The 2,057-nt window shown below is 36.6% G+C and overlaps 1 protein-coding gene across 1 annotated transcript; it reads right to left on the bottom strand.

Moving 5' to 3' along the window:
- Positions 1–643: 643 nt before the first annotated feature.
- LOC111983196 (uncharacterized) lies at positions 644–1,726 on the bottom strand. Its single transcript, XM_024014856.2, has 2 exons — positions 1,431–1,726; positions 644–1,009 (listed from the first exon to the last, which is right to left on the bottom strand). Exons 1-2 carry the CDS (start codon positions 1,566–1,568, stop codon positions 818–820), a joined length of 330 nt encoding a protein of 109 aa, XP_023870624.1. The 5' UTR covers positions 1,569–1,726; the 3' UTR covers positions 644–817.
- Positions 1,727–2,057: the final 331 nt, after the last annotated feature.

The raw sequence follows: 2,057 nt of genomic DNA, 5'->3' as shown, positions 1-2,057 counted from the left end.
AAAAGCCCGTTAATACTATATTTTGAAAGCCATTTTCAGATTGATTTGGCCTACTGCTAAAAGAACGAGAAAGAAAAGTGAAAAGAAAAAAGTGGTACAGATTATAAAGCGCAAGATATTGATGAGTGGATTTATTTGCTGAATTCGTGGCCACGTGTTTTAATTACATGTGCGGTGTATGGAATAGGTCATTGCACGAGGGTGATCCTTTGCCAGACATTGGAGATAAACCCCTTCCACCTTCTGCATTTTCGCCCAAACGCCGTTTGAATTAATGGTGGGAGAGGGAAAATAAAGTAGAGTAGAGTAAATTTGGTTTAAGATTAGTCTATTTTCAACTAATTCTACTCTACTTTCCTCCGCTCTTTCTCCTCCTCCCAGCCTAAATCTCTGATGGTAAAGCTACTCATACAGTACAAGTGATATGTTCAATACATTTTAAAATTTTTGTGTTATATCGGCAAATCAAAGATTAATTCGTTTTCCATTTTTTATCCTCTTTGTTGGAACTTCACTTTTATGTGTGTCGTTTATTAACCAGAATTTGTGAACAATGCTTTACATTATTATTGAGTATATTATCACCATTAATTAGGCTTTAGCTATTCGTCATGTTCTATGTCCATCATATACCAAAGAGAGCTTGGTGCAAGGCATCAACATGTTCCAATACCAAAATAAATGTTTGAAATATGAAAATAAAGATAATTGACTTCAGAAATTTTTTTTTTTTTGGGTTGTAAAAGATCTTTCAAGACTACACAACTTAGATATGGACATATGGTAACAAGAAGTGCAGTAATAGAAAAGAAAACTATCACGCTTTCACTGCCTCCAAGGATGCAAACTGGTTCGTCTCAGCTTCTGGAGCCGCAGAGCCCTTGAAGAGCAATATTGCAAGGCTGCCTATGCAAAAATAGATGAAACAGCCAGAGCAATGGGTCACAAACGAACCAAAATCTGTCCCTACAATGCATTGCCACCCAGGTCCATATGTCGTATCAAATTCCTGCAATGATGATACAAGCCAAATCAGTCGACCAGAACATAGCCAAGCCAAAGTTTCACTTGCATAGTTGCACTAGACCTTTTGGGAAGTTGCACTAGTCTTGGTTCAGCTAGATATTAGTTGATATATAGCATGAATAGGTCAGTTTGAAGGTAAATATAAAGCCTTTTTGGAAATACTATGGGCACTTGGGTAATTAGTCTCAAGCATGATATAAACCAGAAGATCCTAAATTCAATTAATCATATAATGATTAGTGAGGCTTTTTTGGGAGGTCTCATGCGTAGGAAGTATGTATATATATATATATATATAAAGGAAAAAAAGAAAGCCTTTTTGGCACTTAATTTAACTTTTGACTAGGATTTTGTCATACAAGCTAGCGAGTTCCAAGTCCATGTCATGAAATATGAACATTTACCTTTTTAATGAAGCGGGCAATCTCAGTAGCCTCAGTAACATCGAAAATGTCAAGCGCTTTTGATGCTAGGTCAAGGGCATCTTGCTGCATGGTTTGGAGCATATCAGTCTCTCCAATCACTGCTTTTCCTTCTAACATGGCTAACAAATGAGAGATCTACTTGGTTTTCTAGAAAACACTCGAGCTGCTGTTGGTATCGGGAGAAAAGTAAAGCAAAAAAGCGAAAATTTTTAGACTAGTTCGTGGATGAGGGTAAGATGAGAGTGGTGGAGATTTTATACAAAGCTTGGAATTATAGGCATGGTGCTAGTGGGTCAGCCACGTGTTTTGATCCCTACTTTGTGGTTACCAACAGATGCTGTACAATAATGCCAGTGAGCCGACTTGACCATTTTGATAAGAGAAATGTAGTGGAGACAATTTTTTCCCCACTTGCTAGAGTTGGAGTTGGTGACTTGTGACAAAAATACATCACATCCTAAAAAAATATCACTTTTACATGTGTCTATCATATATATATATATATATTTATGTTAATACTAACATTTTTTTTTATTGGCATCAAATACATCAAAGCATGAGTCCGAGTTCCCTCGCAAAACATGCTTTTTCTTGTATTCTACTTGC

This window comes from Quercus suber, unplaced genomic scaffold (assembly GCF_002906115.3).
Source record: "Quercus suber isolate HL8 unplaced genomic scaffold, Cork oak 2.0 scaffold_478, whole genome shotgun sequence".
NCBI classification, from domain to species: domain Eukaryota; kingdom Viridiplantae; phylum Streptophyta; class Magnoliopsida; order Fagales; family Fagaceae; genus Quercus; species Quercus suber.
The sequence above is the reverse complement of the archived record's forward strand: the minus strand, read 5'-3'. Positions and strand labels throughout refer to the sequence as shown.